Below are 27,532 nucleotides of genomic sequence, written 5' to 3'. Positions count from 1 at the left end.
CAACTTAGACCCCAAATATCTGAAAGGCCACCTCCGTCCCTATGGACCTCCTGGGTGTTCAGATTGGCAGAGGGGACCCTCCTGGTAGTTCCTCCACCATCAGAAGTTCGGGGGTTCGTGACCCAAGACGGGGTCTTCTCTGTGGTGGCCCCTAAGTTGTGGATCTTCCTCCCCTGGCACTTTCATGAAATAGGTTCCAGAAAATGCTGAAGATGCACCTCTTTTTCTGTTCAGGGAATCATAGAAGTGTAGAGTTCAAAGGGACACCCCGGGGTCATCCATTCCAACCCCCTGCAACGCAGGAATCTCAATGAAAGAATAAACGCGGACCAATTCACAGACGGAAGAAAAGCTGCCAGGTGCGATTGGGTCACATCCATGACATACCTTGAAAGCACCTGGCTTCCACCCAAGAATCCTGGGAATTGTAGTTTAAGGGTGCTGGGAACTGTAGTTCTGCGAGGCTGAACTACAATTCCCAGGATTCCTGGACCGGGGGGGAAATGTGCATCAAATGTGTTTTAAATCGATGATGTGCACCATAGATTTGAAGGTCCTCTCTAAGAACAGCAGCTGGGCTCATCATCTCTGGAGCCCGAACTTCATATAATAATGAAATATTGCAGGGCGGGGCCTCAAGGGAAAATCTCTAAAGAAGAGGAGCGGGCAGGTAGCGTCATTTTCTCCCTCCTCCCGCCATCCAAGACACAGATCCTGGCGATCTTTTGACTTTTTTTAATTTTTCAAGCATACATTACACTCTCCAGAACAGGTTGCAAGTTGGCGGGGGGGGGGGCAGTGCAGGGGGCAGAAAACGTTTTGAGAGGCAAAGGAAAATAAAAGAATCTACCCCACCAGCCCAACCTTCCCACCGATCGGACACACCAGATTCTTGCATCCACCCCAGCGAAATTTCTGCGCGCAGATTGTGGCTTCTTCCCTCCTTAAAAAAAATAATACTCTTTTAGGAAGCTTCCTCGTTATAATTAGACATCTTGGTCTGCCCCCCTCGCCCCCCCCATAAATTTCCTCGTTTACAAAAAAGAAGAAAAGAGAACATGTTTTCAGCAAACAAGCACACACCCGAATAGTCCAGCTATTCTTTCCCAAAAGCGACCATTTCGACGCCAGCCCTGCCGGCGCGAAACTTAAGCAGTTTGACACGGAGGCACCCATTGAAATCACAGAGAGGAGAGGTGGTTTCAGGAGCTTCGGGGGGTAAGATGGGGCCGGCTCTGACGTTAGGCAAAGTGGTGATCAGGGCGGGAGGTCGACAGTAGGTGGCGCCAGAGGCCACGGCGGACAGTCAGAGCCGACGTCATTGGCAGCCTGAGAAAATCTCCTGTTTGTTGTGGTCGGTCTCGGCCGAACCAGAAATTTTGGGGGCTCGAGGGGAGCGGGTCCAAAGTTACGGGGAGCAGGAATACGGGCGCATTGTAGCATAGCTGTATTTCTAAACCGGTTTCCTTCAGGAGATGATTGAGATTTGAGATTAATTTGGAGCGAAAGGACAGTTCCGGAGGTTTTCTTCAGCTCGAATGTGCCGGGGGGGGGGGGGGGAGTCAGCTGAGTAAGGAGTGCAAACTTTGCCTCTGTGCAGTAGGTTAGCTTCCATCCTACATCAACGCAAGCAGGAAACAGGATCCGAGTTCGAATCAGGGAAAGGTTGCTCCAGGAGGGTGTGAAAGAGAGCCAACGAGGGGTGTGGCCTGGGGAGAGGGGGTGTGGCCTGCAGATGGTTCCGAGGGCCAGGCAGAGAGGTTTGGGGGCCGCTTTTGGCCTCAAGGAACTAGGCTCCTCACCACTAGGGTCTAAATGACAATTCCCAGCTATCTGATAGACTCTGGGTGACATCAGACGTAAGTCCTACTCAGAGGAGACCCAGGGAAAGCAAGGGAGCATTTCAAGAGGTATACACTGAGCTTGGCTTAGCTGAATCTCGCCCTCCTGCATTTGTTAACTTTAAAAAAATAATAATGGTGGGAAAATGGCAGTAAAAAATTATTGGCCAGCACACATAGAAATGAAGGCAGACTCTGATATATTTCAAACCTGTTGTGTAATGAGCAAATGGATGGAAGTCTTCCTCATCTTAATGTGAAAAGCAAAGAGGGTTTTTTTTGGGGGGGGGCATCAACAGACAAGCAAAGCTGGCATTGCACAATAAAGCTAAGCATACTATTTTTTCCTTTAACGAACAGAAAGATGTGGGCTTTTTATTTTAATTTATTTGCAGTGGAACCCTAAAGCGATTCCAGAGTTCAGCCTCGCTGGCTTCATATTTCCTGCAACGCCCCTGCTAATAATAACGAGAGAGAAGGAATGGGGGTGGGAACGATCCGCCATCCGGTGCCAGAGCCTCATGAGGCCTAGAAATTTGAAATCTGAAGTGCTCCCCCAACACCAGCCCCTAGCGCCCTTCCCACACACCCCACCTCAGAGTTCCTCCTCCTCTTGGGAAACCCCATTCAGTCAGAAGGAGTCATTCTGGAGCGAGGAACTGGCCGGAGGGCTGAATTTCCTTCCGGGGGCAGCGTGCCATCTGTGGGCAGTGGTGCCAGGGAGAAAAACGGGCGTAGCAAGGGATATAATTTTTGCTTTTGTGCAGTGGGCTGCTCCCTGCACATTTTCACACAGTCCTCTCTCTCTGTGTCCCCGTCAGAGTTTAGGGACAAATCCCAGCCAGGGAACATCATTCAGGATGCGAAGGAGGGACGGAGAGGGGGCGTGGCCTGTGGAGAGGGGCGTGGCCTAGGGAGAGTTCTGAGGGCCAAAGAGAGCAGCCTTGGGGGCCAGATTTGGCCTGAGGTTCTCCACCCCTCGGGAGGAGAGTCAGGATTAGTCCTTAGCGATCAGATGGGGGGTATGTTTCTGCGGAGAATTTCACAGGGTCAGAGAGAGGAACTTCCAGAAACTGGGGAGGGGGGGTGCAGGGAAGCATCTGCCACCCACCTGAAATTGCCGGACTACAACTCCCATAATTCCCTCACTGGGTGCGCCGGGGCTGCTGGGAGTTGTAGTCTGAGAACCTCTAGAGCCCAAAATTCATGATTCGACGGGAAGAACGGAGGATCAAGGCTCCTGCAGTCCAAGCAAGATCTCAGTGAAACGTCCCTATCCCAACAGAATGACGAACTTTGCCCAGCTTTTAACAGGAATATTGCATTTTTTATACATATAAAAGGAAGTTCCAAAATTGCCTTGATGTGATCCAGAGATTTTCTCCCTTCACGATGCTTTGCGGCCAAAGAGGCGACAAGACCCTGCCATCATCTGGACCGGATCCTCTCCATCTTCCGTGTTTGTTCTCTCGCTTTGCCTGGTGAAACATCGTCTCTCCCGTTCTGCTGCCCTTTGGTAGAGGAAGTCCAACGTGCAAAGGCCGCCCTGTGTATGGGATGCTTTGTCGCAGGAAACCCAAAAGTGGCCGCACCCCATCTTTAGTGACTGGCACAGAGAAGAGGTCTTCAGGAGCAGGGAGCAAAATGCTGGCCAATTTTGGAAGGTGGCGACTGGCTAGTGCATGTGACATCACTAACCACACTCTCGCGGGCCTCCCAGTCATTTCAGCAAGGCTTTCACAGGGGAGATTCCGGCAGGGTGGCGCTCTGCCTCCCGCTCTTTAAAAAAACCCATGCCTCATGGAAAGGTCGATCCTTCTGCCCCTCCCTAGAAAACGGCCAAAAATCCAGTGATTACACTTCCATGTAAAAACAAAAACAAAAAACAGTTACGATAAGTTCCTCTCCAGATTTTTTTGGGGGGATGAAACAGAATGCACTTTTAAAAAATGAAGCAAAATGGCACACACATTATACATTTAAAGCACATGTACCCCGAGAATCCGGAGAACTGTAGTTTACTCCTACAGCGCTACAATTCCCAGCACCCATAGCAAACTACAGTTCCCAGGGTGATTGGCCTGGGGGTGTGCATGTGGAAGAGGCTTTGGGTGTGCTTCAAATGGATGGCATGTTCGCAGACGTAGATGCCTGCTGAAGCCGCGGGCGTCAATCTCCCTCCAACGCCCGCCCCGATTCCTTGCCAAGTTCTGAAAAAGCAAAATGCGGCAGCCACGAAACAAAGGACGGCATGAGAGACTCAGGGTCCAGAGATGCTTCTGCATTTTTTGTGGGGGGGGGAGAGAAGAGAGAGAGGAAGCGGCAGCTGAGGGAGTGTTGGATTCAGCAAATATTTCTATGCAAATCTGGGAGGCGAAAATTAGCGGAGGAATAAGCTGCTGCGTTTGTTGCTGACGCTCTTTAGAAAAAGAAAATCCGATCCGATTTGGAATCAGTTTGCATAAGTTACGAAGGGTGTTTGGTGTTTTTCTGAGCTTCGCCGACCTGCCTCGACAGGATCCGAGCAGGCCACTCGCGCGAGGGTTCTTTACATACTTCTTTCTTTGGGATTTCTCGATTTGTTAATTTGCCCGGGACCTGCGAGAAGAAAAGAGATCGGAATGAAGAATTACATTCCCTCTCCACCTCCTTCTTGCTCCTCCACCTGAATTGGCAGGGGAAGTGAAAACTAGTTAGAAAACAGCGTCTAAGCTATATATTTTAACTCAAGACTTCCCTGGCAGGTTACTCTCCAGGCAGTGGGGAATGTGGGATGTGATACATAAGTAGAAGACAAGTACAACATTCCTTGTTTTCCTAGAGTGGACATGCAAAGGGGATGTTCGTTCCAGCCAGTCGAAAACTTCCTGTTTCCTCCTGGGCTGGAGCATCCTTCCTTTTGCATGTGACTACAGGTGGGCGTGACCTTACCTGTGCAGGTAACAAAAGCACAAGGCACGCAGCCCCCCTCCCTTCTTCTCCATCTTCCTTTCGTCGTGTGAACTGCAGCGACTGCCAGTTTGCAGTCACTGGGATTAACCCCCCTATATGGGGTAGATCCATATCTACATATTTGTAACTAAGTCTGCCTTCAGGGATCCAACTGTGAACTGATGATGTGAGTAAACTTCTTTTATATATATACAGTGGACGCTCGGGTTGCAAATGTGTTCCGTGCGGGAGGCACGTTCGCAACCCACAGCGCGCATCTGCGCACGTGCGGGTTGCAATTCGGCGCTTCTGTGCATGTGCAAAGCGCGATTTAGCGCTTCTGCGCATGCACAAGCGCCGAAACCCAGAAGTACTTCCGGGTTTGGCATGGTGCACAACCTGAAATCGCGCAACTTGAAGCCGTAACTGGTATGACTGTACTTTAAACAAGATTGTGGCATATTCTTTTAAGAGGGATATACGGGAACTTACTAGGAACCTGCGGGTTAAACCACAGAGCCTAAGGCTTGCCGATCAGAAGGTCGGCAGTTTGAATCCCCGCAATGGGGTGAGCTCCCGTTGCTCAGTCCCAGCTCCTGCCAACCTAGCAGTTCGAAAGCACGTCAAAGTGCAAGTACATAAATAGGTACCATTCCAGCAGGAAGGTAAATGGCGTTTCTGTGCGCTGCTCTGGTTCGCCGGAAGCGGCTTAGTCATGCTGGCCACATGACCCAGAAACTGTACGCCGGCTCCCTTGGCCAGTTAAGCGAGATGAGCGCTGCAACCCCAGAGTCGTCCGCGACTGGACCTAACGGTCAGGAGTCCCTTTACCAGGAACCTAATAGTAAGAGGCTTAAACAAGCCTGCAACCAGCTATCTGCTGTGCTTTTAAAAGGGGAATGTAAAACTCTGCTAAGTTCTAGAACAGGCATCCCCAACCTTTGGCCCTCCAGATGTTTTGGTCTACAACTCCCATGATCCCTAGCTAACAGGACCAGTGGTCAGGGATGATGGGAATTGTAGTCCAAAACATCAGGAGGGCCAAAGGTTGGGGATGCCTGTTACAGAACTTGCTAGCGCAAGTTAGGAAGGGTATTAATAAACAATATATCCCCTCCTTCCTCCCTGAACACTCCAACAGGGACTACAACTTAAACCTTGGGAAGGGAGCCAGGATTCCTGGCTCTACGGCAGAACACGGAGCTAGTCCTTAATGATCAGATGGGGAACTAGGGAAGGTATTTTCATATCTAGGAAGGCACTTACACGGAAGAGAAAGCGGGGGAAACACCACAGAGCTACAAAACGTGGGAGCTGCTCCACTGTCGATCTCGGCCGCATTTGGATCTCATTTCATGCATTGCGCCCGTCTGATGGAAGAGAGAGAAAGAGGTCGAGGTTAGGACTAAGAATCAGGAAGAACTTTTGGAAGGCAAAAGCTGTTTGGCGGTATAACGAAAAAGCCTGGAAGGTGGTGGGCCCTTCTTTTTCAAGTAGGCCCATCTGTCAGGGTTGGACTATATGATCCTTGGGTTCTCTTCCAAGTCCTCCATTCTGCGACGACGGTGTCGGAAGTGGTCCTGTCACAGCACCTTCGATCCCTTGCATCCCAGCTGGATGATGGGGGTCGTAACCAATGGCTCTCGAGTAGATTCTCTGAACAGGCCTAAGTTAGCCCACCTTCATTCGTTCAGATGGGTCTACTCGGAGGAGGTTGGATCCGGCCCCAGGGGGATGCAGAGTGCAGGACTGGGGAGATGAATTGTGGGACGAAAAGAGGAGGGCAACTCATAAAACCACCACCATGGAAATGTAGAGGGCCTCCAAGACAAAAACAAAGAGGAAAAATAAAAACACCAAAGGAAATCCCAAAAATAGAAGAAAAGAAAAAAGAGAGAGAGGGGAAAATAAAAGGGACTTCCAACCCTCTGTTTGTTGGTTACAAAAAATAAATCACTGAAAATATTCACTCTATATTCAAGAGAGTGGGGCCCTAAGCTATACAGTGGTACCTCGGGTTAAGTACTTAATTCGTTCTGCAGCTCCGTTCTTAACCTGAAACTGTTCTTAACCTGAAGCACCACTTTAGCTAATGGGGCCTCCCGCTGCCGCCACGCTGCCAGAGCACGATTTCTGTTCTCATCCTAAAGCAAAGTTCTTAGTCCGAGGTAATGTTTCTGGGTTAGCGGAATCTGTAACCTGAAGTGTATGTAACCTGAAGCATATGTAACCCGAGGTACCACTGTAGCTTGCTTAGCTTATACCTAAATCTGGCACTGGGGATGAAGCGATCGGGGTGGCAAAGGCAAGGCGGGTTTTTGGCTGGCGCTATCTCAGCTGGAGAAGCGAGGGCGCGGCGTCTGGCTGCCGTTCGGATCTCCCTTTCGCACACAAGACTCTCAGCGCCAGCTGGTCGAGGAAGGATGAAGCCCAGAAGCACACAGAGAGAGGCATGTTTGCAAAAGGGGAGGGCAGGCTGTGGCAAGCCCAGATTCTGCCAGCCCTGGAGTTCTGAAACTGTCAAAATCTGTCTGCTGCGGCTTTCGAGCCTGATTAATAAGCAGGGCTCTCTGTTCCCTGGCAAACGTCAAAAACGTCCTCTTCCATCTCACCTCATTGTTGGAGGGGTTGCGATTAGCTTGGCACAGCTCATCCTTTATGGCGGGAATTTAACTTTGACACAAATGGTAAATATTACGAGGGTTGCCATACCTCTGGGTTTTTTCCTTAAAAAAGCTCAGCAACTTTCCTTAAAAAATTGAACAATTTCCAAAAAAAGAGCTTTCTTTGGGCAATTTCCCCCCAAAAGCTCAACAACCTTTGTGTCCGGATTTCTTGAAATATGGCAACCCTAATATTACTAAAGAAATCAGGAAGATGGAGTGTTTAAAGAAGAGAGGAAAATGTTTGCAGGATATTTGAAGAATCGTGTTAACAGGTTAAACTTTAGCAGGGTGGCAGTAAACTCAGCAGTTTAGAGTATATAAAGATACAAGGCGGAAGGAGAACAAAAGAATTTATGGAGCAATTTAAAAATGCAGCCGTAATGGGTATATATACAGAACCACGGAAGGGGAAGTCGATGATTCTGATTATATGAGTAAATTGAATGGAATGTGAAAATTTGCAATGGAAAAATGTATAAATAATTTTCCAGAAAAATACTAAAGAACTGAGGGTTTGCTGTCCAAAATTAATGCCGTCAAATATTTCTGATGATACCAAGGGAGCTATATTGTCAAAAGAACTGGCCTTATATATGATCTTGGCGGATGGGCTAGTAAGAAAACAGCCCAGAATTTTGCACTTGGTATCGCTCGCTTTGCAATATCGGTATAATAGAGCAAATTATGCATAATTTGAGATATTGACAAGGACCAGAAGCAACAGACACTTTAAATATGATTATGCGTTCCTTTACAGCTAAACCAGTCCACATCACAAGCCTGAAAATGTTTGGGATTTTGGTTGTTGTTTTTTTAAACCCATGTGCAGCTGAACTCATTCTACATGCCTGATTTACAGTTTTGTTTCTCCTCTTTAGATTTGCATCTGTGGCTGCAACTGCTCTCTCTGGTTTATATACGTTATAAAATGAAATAATAAAAAAAAAACTTTACAAAACCAAAATTAAAAATGAGGCCAGTTTGGCTGTCGCCCTCAAACAGCCGCTAGAGGGCAGGCGAGGGCAAAACTTTCCTTCCTCATGGAACCTAATGAAAAACCCACTTCCTGCCATTTGATAAAGTGGATGGGAAAGGTTTGTATCTGCTGCGTAGAAACGCCCAACTCCTTCCGAACCCAAACCGAACCGCCAAAGAGAACAGAGGTTTACCATGGGGAGACCCTCGTTCGCCATGTCTCCGGACCCGATGTGTGTCAGGTGGACGAAATTCATGGGCTCCCCTATCATGCTGCGGTCGATTCTCCGCCGCGTCTTCTTCGGCTGCGGGGGGAGAGGGAGGAACAGGGCGGAAGGAAAACATCACCACCAGATACAGACAGGCATCTGACATCAAGAATCACAAAACAGAGAAACCAGTAGGAGAACACTTCAATCTCCCAGGACATTCTATACAAGATCTCAAAGTAGCTGTTTTACTACAAAGGAATTTCAGAAATAGACTGGAAAGAGAAGCTGCTGAATTGCAACTCATTACCAAACTTAAAACCATGGAGAGACCTGGTCTGAACAAAGACATTGGATTCTTATCTCATTATACATGACTAAGCCATTTCTCACCTTCTCACCCCTTGCCTTTTCCTGTAAGATCTATTGCAGTCGTTAAGAGTCGTCAACAGGCTCATCTCAGCTATCTGCCAATCTCCCATTCCCACCACCCTTCTGAGTAATACCCCTCCCCACCTTCTCACTATATAGAAGGGTCTGGCAACTTCTGTTTCAGTGTATCTGAAGAAGTGTGCATGCACACGAAAGCTCATACCAAGAACTAACTTAGTTGGTCTTTAAGGTGCTACTGGAAGGAATTTTTTATTATCACCACCAGAGTCGAGGAAACACGGGAACGGGCTTCGCCTGAGCCAGAAGGCAAGCAAAGCCTTTGGCGCATTGAAAGCGCCACATGGAAGAGTCCGGCTGCTGGGTCAGGCCAAAGGGGGTCAATCAAGTCCAGCCCCCCTTGTTCTCACAGAGGCCAAATGCCCCTAAGAACCGGACTGTCTCGCCAGAGTGACACATGCTCTGGTTATCTCCCGCTTGGACTACTGCAATGCGCTCTACGTGGGGCTACTTTGAAGGTGACCCGGAAATTACAACTAATCCAGAATGCGGCAGCTAGACTGGTGACTGGGAGCGGCCGCAGAGAGCCACATAACACCGGTCTTGAAAGACCTACATTGGCTCCCAGTACGTTTCCAAGCACAATTCAAAGTGTTGGTGCTGACCTTGAAAGCCCTAAACGGCCTCGGTCCAGTATACCTGAAGGAGCGTCTCCACCCCCATCGTTCAGCCTGGACACTGAGGTCCAGTGCCGAGGGCCTTCTGGCGGTTTCCTCCCGGCGAGAAGCCAAGTTACAGGGAACAAGGCAGAGGGCCTTCTCGGTGGTGGCGCCTACCTTGTGGAATGCCCTCCCACCAGATGTCAAAGAGATAAACAACTACCAGACCTTTAGAAGACACCTGAAGGCAGCCCTGTTTAGGGAAGCTTTTAATGTTTGATTTTAATATTTTGTTGGAAGCCGCCCAGAGTGGCTGGGGAAACCCAGCCAGATGGGCGGGGTATAAATTCTATTCTATTCTATTCTATTCTATTCTATTCTATTCTAAAGAACCTGGAAATCTGGATAGACTGCCTCTGGAGCTGGAGGTTCCACAGGAACACCAAAAGATCCTGGCTGCCGGATCAGGCCAAAGGGGCCCATCTCTTGTCCAGAATCTGGTTCTTAGAGTAGCCAACCAGAACCCGGAAGGAAAACCGCAAACAGGAGCTGAACACAAGAGTCCTCTGCCATCCTGTGGTTTCCAGCAACTGGTATTCAGAAGCATAGCTGTCTCTGAGATAGACTCATGGAATTGTAGAGTTCAAAGGAACCCCAGGGGTCATCCAGTCCACCCCCTGCAACGCAGGAATCCTTTGCCCAATGGGGGCTTTGAACCAACAACCTCAAGATTAAGGGTCTCGCGCTCTACTGACTGAGCTATTGGAAGCAGATCGGATGAGGGCAATTTCTCTGTGTTTATCATTAGATCTGTTAGGGATTAATTACCGAAATATCTCTATGTGATTTAAGAGACGGTACTTAATGTTTGATGTCTTATCGCCTTTTTACGTTTCGCTGGAAGCTGCCCAGAGTGGTGGGGAAACCCAGTCAAGATATACCTTGTACCATCGAAACAGGTGAAAACCACAGGATCCGTCCAAATAAACGGCTGCAGGAAACTTTGCCAGTGTGTTGGTAAGAAAAACAGTCATTATCTCAAGCCACCGTCACACTGTATATTCAATGTACTCTGATACCACCCTAAACGGTCAAGGCTTTCCCCCAAAGGATTCTGGGAACTGTAGTTTGTTACAGGTGTGAAGAGTTGTCAGGCGACTGTTCCCCACTATTCGTCTCCCAGAGCTACAGTTCTCAGAGTGGCTTAGCAGTCAACCCCTCTTGGGGGAACTAATAATAATAATAATAATAATAATAATAATAATAATAATAATAATAATAATATTTATACCCCACACATCTGGCCAGGCTTCCCCAGCCACTCTGGGCGGCTTACAGTATAGAGTGGTACCTCAGTTCTCTAACATAATCCATTCTGGAAGATGGTCCGACTTCCGAAACGTTCGAAAACCAAGGCGCAAAGGGCTGGCTGAGAGTTCAATTGGAAAAATGGAAAAACAGGCAGTGGAAGCCGTTTGTCTTCCGAGGTGCGTTCGAAAACGGAAGCAATTACTTCCGGGTTTGCGGCGTTTGAAAAATGTTCGGCTTCCGGGATGCTCGAAAACTGAGGTACCACTGTATCTAAAAACTAATAATAAAAATCAAACCTTAAAAAACATAATAAAAATAATCAAGCGTTTAAAAACTCCTGCCAACTCTCTGCACTGGAGCATTCCAAGGGCAGGAAAAACCAACCCCAAGGGCTGAATTCAGATCTCTGGGCTGCTGTTCTCCGCTCCTGGGCTAAGAGATTCGGGACTACCCACCTGCCGCGATTTCTCTACGACGCAGCAACCCAGCTTGTGCCAGAAATCGCTCATATTCGTTGAGGATTCCAGCTTTCCGCCTAGTGGGTCGATCTCCTCTCAGATACTGGTAAGCCAGACCCCTTTCCACGTGCCGGATCCTTCTCTACGCGGGAAAGTTTCTGCGACCGCTGCGACCCAAAGCTGCTTTCTTCCTCCCCACCACCACTGCAGGGTTCAGAAAATTCACACGACAGCCTCTGAGATCATTCCACGAGCTGAGGCGATTCCGCCGTTTCGGAGAAAAGACACCGGCGGAGATTTGCGGAGTTCGTTCCCGTGCCCTGACAGCAAGGCAGAAGCAAATAGGACTCCTCAGACGTTGTTTGAAGTCTACCTTTGGGGAAGGGAGGAAAGAGAGAGTCATTTAGGAGATTTTAAATATTCCTTAAGAACATGAAGGTGTCAGAAGAGGCGTTCTGGATCAGCTCAGCATACTGGTCTCATAGCAGCCATTGTACGGACAGGAAGCTGGGGTTAATGGGTCACTGGTCTGATCCTGCAATAAGGCTCTTATTTTTATATGAAGGGCTGCCCCCCCCGCTTGAATCGCTCAGAAACCCCACCCACCCTTGGCGAATCCAGGGTCCTGTTGAGGAGCGACAGATTGGCCAATGGGAGGCTGAGCTCTGACTTCCTGCAAATCCTGCGCTGCAATTCCTCCAATGGGAGCTGCGTGGCGACAGCATTGCGTTTCTATGTATATAGCAAGAAACTCCAAACAGCATCGGCTACGAGTATTAGGATCGCAGAGGCTGTGGTGTTTTTTCTGGCCCATTAATTTGAATTTCAAAGATTTTTAACAATTTAACTTCAAATTTAGTACAAGTTTAAAATATTTTTTATAAGTTGGTTTCCCCTTGATGTTTTCATTCCCACCCTTTCCTGCTGTATTAAATGTTTGTTTTCCTTCTGGGATTGTACCCCCAAATGTGTTTTATAAGCTTGTCTCCGACCGTAATAAATTATCTATCTATCTACAACATACTTTTATCTATTATATTTCCCCTTCATTACAATCAATTATTCCTTTATTTCCCCCCTTTTAAAAATTGATTGTCGATTTCCCATCCGCTGCTGTGTTGGATCCTGTTCGCACTTCCGTGGACTTTAATAATTTTCCAGATAGTCCAAAGAAGGCTCCAAACTTCCATAAAGCTTTCAATATTTCAACATTTTAATCTCTTAATCATACTGTCTCCTTTGTCATGCCCAAGGCTGAATAACCCTTTCCTGCCCTGTTTTGGTCCTGAGGGGGAAATTCTCTTTTGGGGAAGACTGTTAATTTGACTTTACTTCCCTTTTCTTAAAAGGACATCTTCTTACTGAAGGGCGTTGCAACGCAGATCGCCCCACAATTTCCCTTCCAGGAAGATCAGACCCAGCAGATAAGACCTCCTTTTCTTCTGGTCGACTTGACTGCTCTCTGCAGATAACAGGAAACCAAGTGTTTCCATAGAACCAGACTGGAGTGACTTATTTTTCGTAAAAAAAGAACTCTAAACGAAAAAGACGCCACTTCCTCATTTTGAAAGAGTTGCCACAGAGAGAGAGACTCAGCGAGGGTCACTGGCTCTGGGGCTTGGATTTCTCAAGCTTTCGCGGCCGCCTGCGTCACACGACGGGCCGGAAAGTCATAACACAACCGCTGCGCAATCTGATGTGTGTTTACTGAAAATAGAGCCCACTGAGCTCAGCGGAGATTGCTCTGCGTCGGATCCCAGCCTTGCAAATAATAAAAAACCCAATTTTTAAAAAAATACAGAGGTCACACACCCGCACATTTTGAGCACTCTTACAACGCTTCAGGAACCGTGGTTCCTCCCTGCAAAGAATCTTGGGAACTGTAGCTGACCCACTACGGCGCTGCGGTTCCCAGAGCCCTTAACGAAAACTATGATTCCCAGGAATATTTGCAGGAAACCATGTGGCCAGTTGGTTAGAGAGTGTTCTGGTGGGAAGAGATTTCAGTCCCCCACTTTTTTTCTGAACAAACACAAACCACTGTGTTGCAAAATGTAAGAATCTACAAAAATGCAATAGCAACACGATGGCTAATAACTGTGAGGGAATACAGTGGTACCTCGGGTTAAGTACTTAATTCGTTCCGGAGGTCCGTTCTTAACCTGAAACTGTTCTTAACCTGAAGCACCACTTTAGCTAATGGGGCCTCCTGCTGCCGCCGCACCGCCGGAACACGATTTCTGTTCTCATCCTGAAGCAAAGTTCTTAACCCAAGGTGCTATTTCTGGGTTAGCACAGTCTGTAACCTGAAGCGTATGTAACCTGAAGCATATGTAACCTGAGGTACCACTGTATATAATGTGTTATGATGTCATTCAAAATATACAACTAAGCCACTTCAAAATGATGTATATATCATACAACACATCTCACAAAATATACAAGTAACTTCAAGTTGTTATGTGTATCAGAGTCAAACAAAGAATCAAACAGATCAAGGAATAGCAAGGAACGCCAAGCCATCTCTCAAAGGAAGACATCTCACAAAAGTCTCAAATAACAACAACAACAACAATAATAATTTTTTATTTGTACCCCGCCATTCTGGCTGGGTTTCCACCGCCACTCTGGGCAGCTTCCAACAAAGATTAAAAATACATCAAAATACATCAAAAAGGAAGACGTCTCTCCGAAGTCTCAAAAGGACAGTCTATCTGGAATAGTTCAACTGATTCAGAATAAAGCCTTCATCTGCCCTGAAATGGAATATAAGGCATTGCAAGCAATGAATGACAACAAAACTGTTTTGTTCCATAGGTTAACTTTTCTTCTCCCAGTCCTGAATTGTCCAGCATTCAGCCTTGCTGGAGGTCCACGAGTTCGAGTGTCACAAGAGAGCCAGGAAGCCAGGAAAACTCTTCCCTATCCGCCTTCTCTATGCCGTACATCATTTTATAAACTTCCATCATGTCGCCTCTTAACAATGGATGGACTCGAACTCTGGTCTCCCAGGCCTTAGTCTGACACACTGGGATCTTTTCAACAAGACTCAAGACTGGACAGATAGAGGAGATCCTTCTAAATACAGATCAGGGCATGAGCTCACCCTAGCGGTTGGAGGATGGATGGCGGCTAACAGATTGAGGTTGAATCCTGACAAGACAGAAGTACTGTTTTTGGAAGACGGAGGCGGGCAGGTGTGGAGGATTCCCTGGTCCTGAATGGGGTACCTGTGCCCCTGAAGGACCAGGTGCGCAGCCTGGGAGTCATTCTGGACTCACAGCTGTCCATGGAGGCGCGGGTCAATTCTGTGTCCAGGGCGGCTGTTTACCAGCTCCATCTGGTACGCAGGATGAGACCCTACCTGCCTGCAGACTGTCTCGCCAGAGTGGTGCATGCTCTGGTTATCTCCCGCTTGGACTACTGCAATGTGCTCTACATGGGGCTACCTTTGAAGGTGACCCAGAAACTGCAATTAATCCAGAATGCGGCACCTAGACTGGTGACTGGGAGCAGCCGCAGAGACCACATAACTGGCTCCCAGTACGTTTTGGAGCACAATTCAAAGTGTTGGTGCTGACCTTGAAAGCCCTAAACGGCCTCGGTCCAGAAGACCTGAAGGAGCGTCTCCAACCCCATCGTTCAGCCCTGACACTGAGTTCCAGCGCCGAGGGCCTTCTGGCGGTTCCCTCATTGCGAGAAGTGAGGTTACAAGGAACCAGGCAAAGGGCCTTCTCGGTAGTGGCGCCCACCCTGTGGAACACCCTCCCACCAGATGTGAAGGAAATAAGCAGCTAGCCTATCTTTAAAAGACATCTGAAGGCAGCCCTGTTTAGGGAAGTTTTTAATATTTAATGCTGTACTGTTTTTAACACTTGATTGGGAGCTGCCCAGAGTGGCTGGGGAAACTCAGCCAGATGGGCGGGGTATAAATAATAAATTATTATTATTGTTATTATTATTATTATTATTGACAAAAGTTGCTGGTTTTTTTTAAAAATGTGACAGGCTTTTGAGTTCTCCAGAACTCTCCTTTTGCCTGATGAACACTTCTGAAGAACTCAGAGGTTTGCCGCATTTTTGTAGCACTTTGCTTGGACCTTAGTTTTCATCTCTCTTTCCCTGTGACTCATTCAGCCCAGAAACCGTTGCTGATCATCGCTCTTGTCGTCGTTGCGTGGGTGCATTTCAAAGTGGCATCGGAAATAAATAAAAATACTGCTGGTTTTCCTCTATCGCAGTCCTGAGGTTCCAAAAAGATGGTATGGCCGATCGCTGGTGCATTGCGGGGCAAAAGTCAGAGAGGAGGGTCAAATTTGCAAAAAGAAAAGGGGGGGAAGGGGGGAGGGAAAAGGAGTTTATCTGTAGAGATGCACATCTAGGAGGAAATGGTTTTAATTCAAAGAAAACTGAAAGTTTTAAAGAATTAAAAGAAAGAATTGAAATTGGTTGCTGGTGGTTGATGAAGAAACAAAGCGGCGTTTGGGAGATTTTCGTGTAAGGAAAAGGCGTGTAAGAAGCAACGTGATAGAAGTTTACGAAATTGTCCCTGGCTCGGAGAAAGTGGATAGAAAAAAAGTTATTCTCCTGGACGTCTGAAGGACAGACAAAAGGAATTTCTAGCACTGACCAAAGTGGATAAAAATAAACGATTTTAAAAAACAAAAATCAGATTTTTAAAATTTCAATTGGATTTTTAAAATAAAATGCTTTTGGAGGAAAAATCTTACCTATGATAGTTTTCTATTTAAGTTACATTATAGTCCAAAGGTTATTCATCAGGAAATAAGGATCCATTTTAAGTTTTTAAAACTCAGTCTATGTATTTCTAATCGTATAACCAAATCAGTAATTTTTTATATAACTGTAAAAACTACGCTGATAATTTATTATTCCAAAAAGGAAAGCTTCATCTGGTTGTAAATATTAAGATTATACCAGCAAGAATGATTCTTCCTGTAAAAAATTGTAATGATTTAAACCAAGTCTTTTTGACTAGTGATTCAAATCAAGTCTTACTGACTAGTGATTTAAATCGTGAAATCCACCCTGTGCATCACATAGTTAAACTGCGGAACTCCCTGTCACAGGAGATGGTGACAGCCACTAACTTGGATGGCTGTGAAAGAGGATTAGGCAAATTCATGGTGGAGAAGGGGGCTATCAGTGGCTACTAGCCAGGATGGAACCTCCAAGTCCAGGGGCAGTTTATCTAGATTTCTAGGTGGTTGGGGGCAATTGACCACAGAGGGAACAGGATACCGGACTAAGATGGGCCCCTTTTAGTGACTGGGTAAAACTATGGAAAGAAGGTTTAAAATTTACTGCATGCAATGCCTTAAAGGAAAATATGATGAAAATGATGTATAGATGGTATATTACACCTGTCAAGTTAGCTAAAATGTATAAAGTTAGCAATAAATGTTGGAAATGCAAAGAAAAAGAAGGAACATTTTATCACATGTGGTGGGAATGTAAAAAAGGTGAAAAGCTTCTGGGAGATGATATATAATGAGCTGGAAAAAAAATGTTGAAATATACATTTATAAAGAAACCAGAAGCATTTTTACTGGGCATTGTAGGAAGTGATATAAATAGAAAGGAATGTAAGCTCTTTTTATATGCAATAACAGCAGCAAGAATATTACTGGCCCAAAAATGGAAGCAAGAAGAATTACCAACGATTGAAGAATGGAGGATGAAGTTAATGGACTATGCAGAACTAGATAAACTAACAGGAAGGATTCGAAACCGGCGGGACCAGAAATTCACAGAAGACTGGAGTAAATTTATGGACTATTTGAAAAGTATTTGTGACAATCAGACGACGTTTGTAGGTTTGCAAGAAGTTTTGTGAGGAGTATGATTGGAAGTATTGCTAAAATGGAGAAGGGGAAGGATGGTTAGTTAAGATATTTAAAGGAAATATGAATGTAAGAAATGCATAAGAAGTGGTTAAAACGGTGGATCATCAGAGGTGCTGATGGAAGTCCAAAAAGATTGTATAAGTGTCAAAGTTTTGTGGTAGGTACTATAGTTTATATGTTAAAATTAATAAAAATTACTATAAAAAAAAAGATGGGCCCTTTTTGGCCCGATCCGGCAAAATGCTCTCCTGATGCTTCTTATGCTAACTGCTCTGTGTTTTGGTAAGCGAAGGCGGAGGGAAGGAGCTTCCGAAGGGGATTTCGCAAAGCGGAATTAAGAAGAGATTTTTGTTAAAGGCATCATTTGAGCAAACCGCCGGGGAAGGCCCAGCCAGACCCCAAGTCTGTCTGCTGTGGGATCAGCCAGACAGGAACAATGCGCGGCCTTCATCCCTCCGGCGGGGCTGGCCGGCAGCCGCTGCGGCTGATCACTAGGGTTCCCGTCTGTGTGCCAAAGGATGACGGAGGCACCGGGACAGAGTCATGGAGCAAATTGCTGTTTTTGCAAGCGGAGAAAAGCCTCGTCTGGAGGAAGGAAAAACGTGACTCAGCAAAGCGTCTTTGCTCCTTTTCCTGGGACGGGAGAACGTTCTCTTCTCTCCCCCCCCCCAAAAAAAAAATTCTTAGTTTTCACAATATTATAAACAAACAAACAAACACACAAGACAAACAAACAAAAATCATAGCCTTATTGAAAATTACAGTTATTAACTTTGTTAAGTGACTTCCTCGCTTCCCCTTGGTTGAATTTCATTGCATGTCCTTTTAACGGTTTTCCAAATCCCAATTTTTATGAAATTTAACTTAAAACATGAACAACCTTTGATCTTATGGAATTTAACATATTAATTCATCACTTAACATAAATAAAATCTCATTAAGTATCTGCAAGCTGTTTTCAGTTAGTTTAACTTAACAAATTTAACGAAATAATCATTAAATTTATTCCACTCTTCCTGATACTCCTCCTGATACTCCACCAACGTTCTGTCGGGGGGGGGGGGGGCTGCCACAGATTTCCTCCGCTCGCTTTGCGATCCTTCAAGGTCCCCAAATTTGAGCCGTGTCCGCATGGCGTCCGCAAGCGGCTCCTTGAGAAACTCCCCTTTCCCTCAAACAGGCTTCAATCCAATTAGGAAACGGAAGCCGTGGTTCAGCGGAGGTGTGGACGTAAGAAGAGACTTGCAGCTAGATCAGGTCCAGGCCTGATCCAGCCTCCTGTCCTCTCAAATACGACCCTAAGAACTCAAGAATTCAGATAGACTACCTCTGCACCTGGAGGTTTCATACAAACACCATAGGAACCCTGCAGCTGGAGCAAGTCAGCAGTAACACATTTGAATAGCGGCGGAGGGAAACCACCGGACAGGGAAACACACTAACGCTTGAATCCTGCACACACGTTCTCCCCCACGATGTCCACACACCCCTTGTTTCTAGCTCTCTTTCAAATCAGAACCAGTGAAAGTCCTGTGTGAGTGTCTGGAGGCAGTTGGAGGATGGATGGCGGCTAACAGATTGAGGTTGAATCCTGACAAGACAGAAGTACTGTTCTTGGGGGACAGGAGGCGGGTGGGTGTGGAGGACTCCCTGGTCCTGAATGGGGCAACTGTGCCCCTGAAGGACCAGGTGCGCAGCCTGGGAGTCATTCTGGACTCACAGCTGTCCATGGAGGCGCAGGTCAGTTCTGTGTCCAGGGCAGCTCCATCTGGTACACAGGATGAGACCCTCCCTGCTCGCGGACTGTCTCGCCAGAGTGGTGCATGCTCTGGTTATCTCCCACTTGGACTACTGCAATGCGCTCTATGTGGGGCTACCTTGGAAGGTGACCCGGAAGCTACAACTAATCCAGAATGCGGCAGCTAGACTGGGGACTGGGAGCGGCCGCCGAGACCATATAACACCGGTCTTGAAAGACCTACATTGGCTCCCAGGACGTTTCCGAGCACTATTCAAAGTGTTGGTGCTGACCTTGAAAGCCCTAAACAGCTTCGGTCCAGTATACCTGAAGGAGCGTCTCCACCCCCATCGTTCTGCCCAGACACTGAGGTCCAGCTCTGAGGGCCTTCTGGCAGTTCCCTCATTGCGAGAAGCCATGTTACACGGAACCAGGCAGAGGGCCTCCTTGGTGGTGGCGCCTCCCTGTGGAACGCCCTCCCATCAGATGTCAAAGAGAACAACAACTACCAGACTTTTAGAAGACATTTGAAGGTAGCCCTGTTTAGGGAAGCTTTTAATGTTTGATGTATTACAGTATTTTAATATTTTGTTGGAAGCCGCCCAGAGTGGCTGGGGAAGCCCAGCCAGACGGGCAGGGTATAAATAGTAAATAATACATTATTATTATTATTATTATTATTATTATTATTATTATTATTATTATTATTATTATTATTACTTAAGGCAGCAACAACAACAGAGGACCGTGGGAAGAATTCATCCTGGACCAGGGGAGGTGTTATTTTGGCCCCGGGACTAATGTCAAGGCCAGGGAACGAGGCTTCCAGGGCCTGCACAGGCGGGAAAAAATAAAATAAAACAAGATTTTTGCTTCCTGTTTGCCTTCGGGAGGGAAATCACCTGGAGACCCGTCGCTGCATCCCACTTCCAACCCATCAGACGCCCGCCCGGCAAGCAAGCAAGCCCTCCCTTATTACCCGTCCCCAGGAAATAGTTATATTCGGCGGTAGACTGCTCCTGTACATGGAGGCTCCATCTGCTTCTCCAAGCCAACAGATGGCAGAAGACCGACCTAACCACATAGGATTTCCTTGACAGATCCATTTCCTTAACACAGGTCCATTGTTCCCAGTCTCCTGCTCCTGATGGAGGACAGCAAGTTACTTCCTGGCAGCTTATAAACAGGGCAGAGAAGAAACAGCCCCCATTCTCTGTTTCCCCTCTCATTTTCTCCGGGGTCTGGTATCCTCTCATCCTCCTCCAGAAATTTGTCTCAGCCCGCTTTTAAGGCTACCCGAGCCTCTGGCTACTACTTCACGTCTTCCGGCCGCGCAAGAGTCCATAAATTCAAATTAATTGCACGGGGAGGACACAACAAAGGGTGAACAATCAGGAACACGCCACCCAGAAGAGCGCAGTAAGTTGGCAACGCCCCTAACTGTGACAAGGCCGGAAAAACAAAGGTATAATTGGTTTTATACATCGTGGTGTGGCAGTCAGAACCTGGGAGACCAGAGTTCGAATCCTGCCACGCAGGCATGAAGCTCACTGGGTGCGGCCCCAGGGACCAGTCAGTCTCTCAGACTAGTCTACCTCACAGGGCTGCTGTAAGGATATAAATTGGTAGTACAACTCATGCAACACGTTGGCGACTAATACACAAACAATAATTACCAAAATAATTATACATTCTTTATCAATCTTCTGAGAAAAATACAAAAACCTTGTGTAAAGCCACAGGGACTTGTGAACTACCCAACTTAAGATGAACTTATAATGTCTGGTTTCAATGGATTTTTCAAATGCTTAACTCAGTCTTTTGTTATCTTTATCTTTTTAGGTAAGTTCATGAAAAAAAACACACCAAAGGGTAAGTTCGGTGTTGTTCACAATACTGAGAGATGCTAGTGGAGTTGTAGATGGATGTTAATGAAGTTGTGGGCAGGATCTACAACTCCACTAGCATCTCTCAGTATTGTGAACAACACCGAAGGAACTCAGGGTGATGTACATGATGTACATATTTTATATTATTATCAAGCATAGAACAAAATCATCCCAGAAAACAGGTGTGAAATATTCAAGCAGGGTGAGAGAGAGAGGGCCAGAGACATCCATAATACTGTATTTTTCGCTCTATATGACACACTTTTTACCTCCTAAAAAGTAAGGCAAAATGTGTGTGCATCTTATGGAGCGAATGCAGGCTGCGCCGCTATCCCAGAAACCAGAGGGATCGCTGCGCAGCGCTCCCTCTCGCTGTTCTAGCTTTTGGCTTAGCAGTGCGAAGCCTCCTCAGGGCAGCGGGAGCCTTCATCTAGCTTCTGGGATAGCTGCGCAGCCTGCATTCATAACAGACACACACATTTCCCCTTACTTTTTAGGAGGGAAAAAGTATGTCTTACAGAGCAAAAAATACGGGCTGCCCTTCTCCCTCCTTGGGGAAAAGCCTGCAAGCGCCGCATACACGCTCCTCGCGGCTCGTGAAAGGGAGTGCTGATCAGAGCCTGGGATGCCCTTTAAAGAATATTTTTTTTCTTGCATTCCCCCTCTAAAAACTAGGTGCGTCTTATGGTCAGGTGCGTCTTATGGAGCGGAAAATACGGTGCATTCCAGACTTCTGACATACAGTGGTACCTCGGAAGTCGAACGGAATCCGTTCCGGAAGTCCGTTCGACTTCCAAAACGTTCGGAAGCCAAGCCATGACAGACGTTCAGGTTCCAAAGAACGTTCGCAAACCGGAACACTGACATCCGGGTTTGCGGCGTTCGGGAGCCAAAATGTTTGACTGGCAAGGCGTTCGCGAACCAAGGTATGACCGTAATAGAAATGACAAGTCTATAAGAAGAAAATTGGCAGGGATACCTCGTTTTTCCAGGGTGATGAGCTGTCTTCACAGAAAACCTTAGTCTGTGAAGCTCTGCAAATATTTCACCTTTATTGTTTTAACCACAGCCATTTATTGGCCATGGTGTGTGTGCGTGTGTGTGTGTGTAGATCTACTACGTTCTACATTTAATTCCCCCAACAGCGCGGCAGAGTAGGCTAGGCTGAGAGACAGGCTGGTCCAAAGGCACCAACAGACAACAACAACAACAACAACAACAGGTGCCACATTTGTAAGGAAATCGATCTTTTAATGTGGCAGCACCTACGGAACTCCTTGCCTCTTGATATCAGGCAGATGTCTTCACTGCACTTTTTTCAGTGCCTGCTAAAAGGGTTTTTTATTGAGACGAGCTTCCCCAGACATGGAGAATGTGTATAAGAGACACAAATCCAGAATTTTTCAAGGTGGACTGGAAGCTTTTTTCTAGCCTATTGAAAAAATAATTTCCCATATGTGAAATCCACAGCGGAGTTTGAAGTTTAAGAAAAAATAGCAGAATATTTTAAGAAACCCATGAAAGAGGATGAAACTGGGTATGGTGGAATTTTAAGACACAATTGTATGCAATCGTGATTATAAATATCGAGGGAGGGTGAACGGGAAGACATTGGTATGGCAGAATAAAGATAACTGTTGAGTGATAAAATGTAACTTTGAAGCTTGAAATAAAAGAAATCTGAAAAAAATGCGGATGTATGTTTTGATCAGTATTTATGGCTTATTTTGTTTTTTAAAATGTTCTGAAGGTTTTTTTAAAAAATTACTGATAATTTTATTGTTTATTTTGTAAACTGCTTTGAGGGTTGTTGTTCCTGCAGTCGAGCGCGGTATACATTTTATGTAATAAAATAAAATGTAACACGTATTAAGAATGTAAGAAAATAAATCACAGCTTCTCACTCCCCTGACTCCCCCTCTCTAGGGACAGTAATTTGTCCAGAGTTTTGCAAGTATTTTTGGTTTCTATGGAAGCCGCCCAGAGTGGCTGGGGAAACCCAGTCAGATGAGCGGGGTACAAATAATAAATTATTATTATTATTATTCCTTGATTCCTGGCCCTTGGGATCCCGACTCTACAAATCTGTGTTTCTCTTATTTTAAAACCCCGCATCTCCAAGCTGCAGCTCTTTTGGGCTAACCAGAAGAGACAGCTGGAAGGCTGAAACTTCCCTTGCTGCAGCGGCTATATTTATCTGTTTGAAATATTTCCCGTCCACCTTTCTGGGTCAAGCCAGAGGCACCTCCCAAAATACCCGGCTTGTCATCGAACGAACCCTTCAAATACCAACGAACCAGTAAAACCTTAAGCCACCCAGCACATTAAACCTAAAATCAACTCCAATGATTGCAGTTAAAATTGGCACCAAAGAAAGAAAGAACAGGGGAATGTTGAAACAGAAGCGAAAGGAAGCACCGAATGGGGAAGGGTCGTGGGTCAGTGGCGTGCAGGGAGATTTGGGTTCGATCCCCAGTGGCTTCTCCAGGTGGGGCTGTGGGGGAGGGAGGGGACCCCAGCTGCTGCCAATCAGTGTGGACAGCACTGTATTAGATAGGCCAAGGGTCTGACTCTGTACAAGTTTCCTAAGCAGAGGTTGCAAAACCACTCCAGGGGCTGAGCATCGTGTCGGTGACGACCCGGGCGCTGACCAATCAGTGCTGTCTGCCGTGTTGGGTTTTGCTTTGGAATAGCGGTAAACGTCTCAGAGAAAGGAAAAAGTGGATTTGGGCATCAGGTGCCATGAGAACACTTCCAAGTTTATCTATGAGACATAGAGATTAGATAGATGATAGATAGATAGATGAGGGACGCAGATGGCGCTGTGGGATAAACCACAAAGCCTAGGACCTGCCATTAAGAAGGTTGGTGGTTCGAATCCCTGCGACGGGGTGAGCTCCCGTTTCTCGGTCCCTGCTCCTGCCAACCTAGCAGTTCAAAAGCACATCAAAGTGCAAGTAGATAAATAGGTACCACTCCAGTGGGAAGGTAAACGGCGTTTCCATGTGCTTCTCTGGTTCACCAGAAGCAGCTTAGTCATGCTGGCCACATGACCCGGGAGCTGTACCCTGGCTCCCTCGGCCAGTAAAGCGAGATGAGCACCGCAACCCCAGAGTCGGTCACGACTGGACCTAATGGTCAGGGGTCCCTTTACCTTTACCTAGACAGACAGACAGACAGACAGACAGACAGATAGATGATAGATGATAGATAGGCAGACAGACTGTCTTGAATCTTTGTAAACTCCCTTTCCATTGACTTCAGCCAGCCAACTTCACTGAGCTCTCTTTGGCTCCTGCTAAAACATTTTTGTTCTGGCAAGACTACCCAGGTGTGTAGAACGTTGACGTGTGTTTTAAGCTGTTTGTGGCTCGTTGGCTTTTAATTATTGTTCAAATGTTTTTAACCACTAACTCCATTGTTTTATTAATAATTTGTTTTCCCGGGAAACCACTTTGAGATTGTTATTTTGAGCGAGCAAGCGGTATACATCCCCCCCCCCCAAATCAGTCAATAAATCTGGACTCTGACTCGCAAGGGTCAGAGATGATGGGAGAGGCTATAGCTATGTCTGGAGAAAGAGAGGTAAGGAGGTCAGCAGGCAGATGGATCAAATCATAGAATTGTAGGGTTGGGCCTCACGGGTGATCTTGACCAGGGCCCTGCAGGATTCTCACAGCTAAAGAATCCTTGAAAGATGGCCATCTAAACTCTGTTTAATACCCTCCAAGGAAGGAGAGTAGAACAACCTTCCGAGGTTGTCTCAAACAGGTCTTGCCATCGGAAAGCTCTTCCTAATGTTTAGTCGAAATCTCCTGGGTCTTCGGTCTTTGACCAACCCCGGGGCTCGGCGGGAAATGAAAACGTGCCATTTGCACATGCTCAGAGATACCCACGCCACTATCGGATAGTACACCCACGGAGGACCTTAAGGTCCATAAATAGCAGCACCCTAGAGGTCCCGGGCCCTAAGGAAGTCAGATTAGCCTCAGCCAGAGCCAGGGCCTTTGCAGTACTGGCCCCGACTTGGTGGAACGCTCTGTCTCATGAGACCAGGGCCCTGCAGGATCTGATTTCTTTCCACAGGGCCTGTAAGACAGAGCTGTTCCACCTGGCCTTTGGATTGGACTCAACTTGATCCCCTTCCCCTCTTTCCTTTTTCCTTCTGTGATGGAACTCCTACTTGGGGACTTCCCTGGCTTTTTTCTGGCCCACGTAGGACCAGTCTGGATAGCTGGCCTTGGTGAAGACTTGACATTTTCATCCCCCAAAAAAGTTTTTGAGTTTCTTCTGAAATTAGGCTGCATTTTAATGTTGTATTTTAATCTTGTTTTTTAAAGTTGTATTGTTTTATATCTGGTGTTAGCCGCCCTGAGCCCGGTCTTGGCTGGGGAGGGCGGGGTATAAATAAAATTCACTATTATTGTTATTGTTGTTGAGTCGTTTAGTCGTGTCCAACTCTTCGTGACCCCCTGAACCAGAGCACGCCAGGCACTCCTGTCTTCCACAGTTTGGTCAAACTCATGCTGGTCACTTCGAGAACACTGTCCCACCATCTCGTCCTCTGTCGTCCCCTTCTCCTTGTGCCCGCCATCTTTCCCAACATCAGGGTCTTTTCCAGGGAGTCTTCTCTTCTCATGAGGTGGAGCCTCAGCTTCAGGATCTGTCCTTCCAGTGAGCACTCAGGGCTGATTTCCTTCAGAATGGAGAGGTTGGATCTTCTTGCAGTCCATGGGACTCTCAAGAGTCTCCTCCAGCACCAGAATTCAAAAGCATCACATGAAGGAAATAAAAGAGTGTTTGTGCAGGCATTTATTCCCACCGGCTCGCCTCTCCAAAAAGCCCCATCTGTCCTCGTTTCAGGGAGGAGAAATAACTGCCGTGTTACAGGGAGGCGGGGAAGGACGGATCCGACCTGCCCTGGCACGACCGGCCTCCCCGAGGCGAAAGGCCAGCCCTCCTGGCCCAAACTGACTCACCTTCCTGCCACAACCTGCTCACCTCTGACTCATCTCTCCACCTGGACCGGGGTGGGGCAGCAGAAAATAAATAAGAAGGAACCTGAGAAGTGGGAAGCCAGGCGGGCAGTTTTTGGAGGCAGGAATTCGGCGGTGAAAGAGCAGTTTGCGTAGCCACACCTGCCACCTGCATCAGGTGTGCAGGGCTGGCAAAGTCGCTTTGGGGTCAGGCTGCCAGGCGATTGATTGGCAGGGCTGTGGTCCCGCCTGCCTGCCCAAGCCGGCCTGCAGGGTGGGTGTTAACCTAAGAATCTGGCTCCCTGACTGGATCCAGTTTCCCTCAGAATGGGATCCTACCAAGTCCTACTCAGAGCAGATCCATCAAAACAAATGGTCTTCGTTTAGGACTCATCTGTGCCATACGTTTAAAATGGCATTGTAATAATAATAATAATAATAATAATTTTTATTTATATCCCGCCCTCTCCGGGCTCAGGAGGGACGCAGGTGGCGCTGTGGGTTAAACCACAGAGCCTAGGACTTGCCGATCAGAAGGTCAGCAGTTCAAATCCCCGCGACGGGGTGAGCTCCCGTTGCTCGGTCCCAGCTCCTGCCAACCTAGCAGTTCGAAAGCACATAAAAGTGCAAGTAGATAAATAGGTACCGCTCTGGCGGGAAGGTAAACGCCATTTCCGTGTGATGCTCTGGTTTGCCAGAAGCGGCTTAGTCATGCTGGCCACATGACCCAGAAGCTGTATGCCGGCTCCCTCAGCCAGTAAAGCGAGATGAACTCCGCAACCCCAGAGTCGTCCACGACTGGACCTAATGGTCAGGGGTCCCTTTACCTTTACCTTTACTTTACCCCGGACTCAGGGCAGCTAACACCAATAAAATCACAGTAAAAACATAAAGGGGGAAAAGAGGGGGGAGAAAAGGGGAAAAAACCCAATTTAAAATACAGGTTAAAATGCAATTTAAAATGCAGCCTCATTTTAAAGTAGCTGATAAATCAAAACCATAAGGGCAGGGAAACATAAGGGTCAGACCAAGTCCAAACCAAAGGCCAGGCGGACCAGCTCTAAAGAACTGTACCGCTTTAAAGAACTGTGGCTTCTCCCCCAGGGAATCCTGGGAATTGTAGTCCGTCCAGGGTGCTGAGAATCGTTGGGCCCAGCCCCTTCGCAGAGCTACAATTCCCAGAATTCCATGGGAAGCATTAAACCACTCTGGGAATTGTAGCTCTGTGAGGGGAATGGTGGTCTTCCTAAGGAGTCTCAGCACCCGGTGCAAACTACAGTTCCCAGGATGCTTTGCAGGGGAACATAACTGTTTGAAGTGGGATGATACTGCTTTAAACATATAATGAAGATGAGGCCTTAGTTATGGTGCTAATTCTATTATTATTAGGCTATCGGTATGTTTTTTATTGTGTTTTTAATCATTGACGTTCTGTAATGTGTTTTTACTGTTGCACACCGCCCTGATAAAAGGCTGTATATAAAAATAAATAAAATTTAAAAATAAAAAATAAATTTCAATGGGTGTATATTTTTGAGGAGGATTTGGGTCGACACAGCAATTGTGTGTGTCTGTGTTTGCAATGTAGATATATAGATACATACACACATATACAGATATAC

General features: G+C 46.8%; 1 protein-coding gene and 1 long non-coding RNA gene across 3 annotated transcripts in view; both read right to left on the bottom strand.

Moving 5' to 3' along the window:
* The window catches only part of LOC308575305, a 110,702-nt gene that overhangs the window by 80,911 nt on the left and 2,259 nt on the right, over window positions 1-27,532 (bottom strand). The gene's annotated exons all lie outside the window — the stretch shown is intronic.
* CDC42SE1 (CDC42 small effector 1) overlaps window positions 1,970-27,532 on the bottom strand; it is a 45,235-nt gene continuing 19,672 nt past the window's right edge. Inside the window, exons 2-5 of one of the 2 annotated variants that reach the window (XM_081173950.1) lie at window positions 11,438-11,813; window positions 8,608-8,718; window positions 6,039-6,142; window positions 1,970-4,439 (exon numbers count right to left, since the gene is read on the bottom strand). In XM_081173950.1, the coding sequence (XP_081030076.1) occupies window positions 6,071-6,142; window positions 8,608-8,718; window positions 11,438-11,491 (237 nt within the window). In that variant the 5' untranslated portion in view covers window positions 11,492-11,813 and the 3' untranslated portion in view covers window positions 1,970-4,439; window positions 6,039-6,070. The remainder of the gene's footprint in view (window positions 4,440-6,038; window positions 6,143-8,607; window positions 8,719-11,437; window positions 11,814-27,532) is intronic. The other variant, XM_081173951.1, reaches the window with a different exon arrangement.

The sequence above is a fragment of the Podarcis bocagei genome (assembly GCF_964188305.1).
Source record: "Podarcis bocagei genome assembly, chromosome: 16".
Lineage (NCBI taxonomy): Eukaryota > Metazoa > Chordata > Lepidosauria > Squamata > Lacertidae > Podarcis > Podarcis bocagei.
This window is presented reverse-complemented; position numbering and strand designations above follow the sequence as displayed.